General features: G+C 42.5%; 2 protein-coding genes across 2 annotated transcripts in view; both read right to left on the bottom strand.

Moving 5' to 3' along the window:
• Nucleotides 1-1975, bottom strand: part of LOC105818750 (mitogen-activated protein kinase kinase kinase 8-like) — a 70106-nt gene that overhangs the window by 45628 nt on the left and 22503 nt on the right. The window lies entirely within an intron of this gene.
• On the bottom strand, nucleotides 111-1763 carry LOC105818804 (mitogen-activated protein kinase kinase kinase 8-like). The gene is made up of 2 exons (XM_012654919.1): nucleotides 1455-1763; nucleotides 111-526 (listed from the first exon to the last, which is right to left on the bottom strand). Exons 1-2 carry the CDS (start codon nucleotides 1645-1647, stop codon nucleotides 396-398), a joined length of 324 nt encoding a protein of 107 aa, XP_012510373.1. The 5' UTR covers nucleotides 1648-1763; the 3' UTR covers nucleotides 111-395.

Raw genomic sequence — 1975 nt, 5'->3', positions numbered from 1 at the left:
TATACACAAAACAACTATTCTGAGTTAAATGAAGATCCTATACTTAAATAAGAACCAAGAATAGTAATTTTGGCTAATATAGTATCCTTGTGATTGGTATTTTTAAAATTTTGAGCAAAGTACACAGTGAATGGAATCAGTCAGCAGAAATGATCCTTCTCTGAACTCTCGACTTCTTTCCTTAGAGTCACACCAACTGAGAAATGAGAACCTTGAGACCTGGTCTACACCAGAGTAGCTTCACAAATTAAATAGAGTCACATTCATGAGTCATCGGAGCCACACTGTCCCCTAATAAATGGCATAATTCACTATACAGAGCCACCAGGTAGAGTCAGCAGAACCAACTTCCAGGAGATAAATGCTGTCCCAGTTTAGAGCAAACGCACCATTGTTCAGCCATATTCAAGTGTCGGGGGACCCCGAACAAGGTTGAAATAGCCAGCCAGGGCTCCGAGGTCTATGTAGAGAGAACGCTGTCTCTTGAGCATCTCGGATTCCTCAGTGCTTCCGGTACATGAAGCATCTGAAAAGGGAAAGACAGAAAAAATAAAAAATGAGGATGAGAGAATGTGTCAAATAATAAATATCTGTTCTGCCTGCAAAGAAATCTTTCAGGGCCTAATGAAACAGTGTTGAAGCTCTAAAGCTTGGTCTTTGAATACTATGGGCAAGTTCGTGTAATGTGACATACAGACCAAGAGTTCAAACAGGAGTCCATGAAGACAAGAAATTAATTAGAAATCCTGACATATTTTCCAAGAGCCCAGATGGTTCTCTTTAAATACAGAAAAGCCAGAGAAGCAGCAGAAAAATGCAAACAAGTGTTCCAGGCTTGACATCCAGGTTTGGACCTAAATGGATTAAGAATGCCACGGATAGTTTTAAAAAAATGGAAACCCCTCTCCACACATAGTCAATGCTCCTGGAATGCATGCAACTTTCTTAAATGGGAAAGGTTCACAGCCAGCAAAGAGATTTTAAGCAGAGGGAGATGGAAATGCAAGTCGACTTCAAACTCAGTCTTTTATCTGTGCAGGGCAGTGCCATGATGTTTCCAGCCAAGGACTGGAGCGGTTTACCATAAGTGAATTAAGCAAAACTCCATGCTTTACCAACAGCAAAACTATCACGCTCAATTTGTTTTTGCAGCCAAATGTTGCAATAAAGCAAGTTTTAACAAAGCAAGTCAGAGGCAATTTCTAATGACTATATTCCCTAAATTTGCACTGAAAATCTGTTATAATTTGGTGGTAAGTTAGCCAATCTTTTTTTTTTCTTTTTAAATGCTCTTGTTAATATTCTTCCCCAAATTTCTCAAACAATGTATGGTACTCAAGAAATAACTTGCTTTTTCTCCAAGTGCTTTTATCAACTATGAAATACATCAGAGGTTTGATGAGGACAGAAAAAGAAGGGAAAGAAAGGGCATGCACACAGCAGGGTATCCCTACCGGCAATGTTCTCCGGAAGTTCCAGCTCCTTCCTACTCTGCAGCCTCTTGCGCTCAAAGAGGGCAGAGTCCAGACTCTGACAACGTGGCTGGTCCTCTCTGGGGGGGTTCAGGGCTTCATGTTTTAGTAGGTCTGCTGCTCTCGGGCGGTGGTTGGGGTTCCTCTCCAGGGCAGCTTCTATCAGCTCTCTCATGCCTGGACTGCAGTCGTCTGCAATGTCTTCCAGTGGAGGCGCCTGTTTGTGGATCTATCAGAAAATCAGCTCTCTCAGCACCAGTGGCATGGAAATACACCCTCCGCAGGAAAGGCCCTCTAGTAACAGGACCTGGAGAGTAATTTGTTTCCCAGCCCTTGCCCTGCGGCATATGCAGTTCATAATCTTAAACAAGCTTCCCTTTAATTTCCTAAGGACACTGAGTTAAGCCCATCTTTTAGTTTAATGCTGTAGAAGATACATGCTAGGTCTGAATATCAGTGACAGCTTCCTATCCGTGGCCCAAAGGTCACTAGGCAAGTCACGC

The sequence above is a fragment of the Propithecus coquereli genome, unplaced genomic scaffold, assembly GCF_000956105.1.
Source record: "Propithecus coquereli isolate 6110/MARCELLA unplaced genomic scaffold, Pcoq_1.0 Scaffold45, whole genome shotgun sequence".
Lineage (NCBI taxonomy): Eukaryota > Metazoa > Chordata > Mammalia > Primates > Indriidae > Propithecus > Propithecus coquereli.
This window is presented reverse-complemented; position numbering and strand designations above follow the sequence as displayed.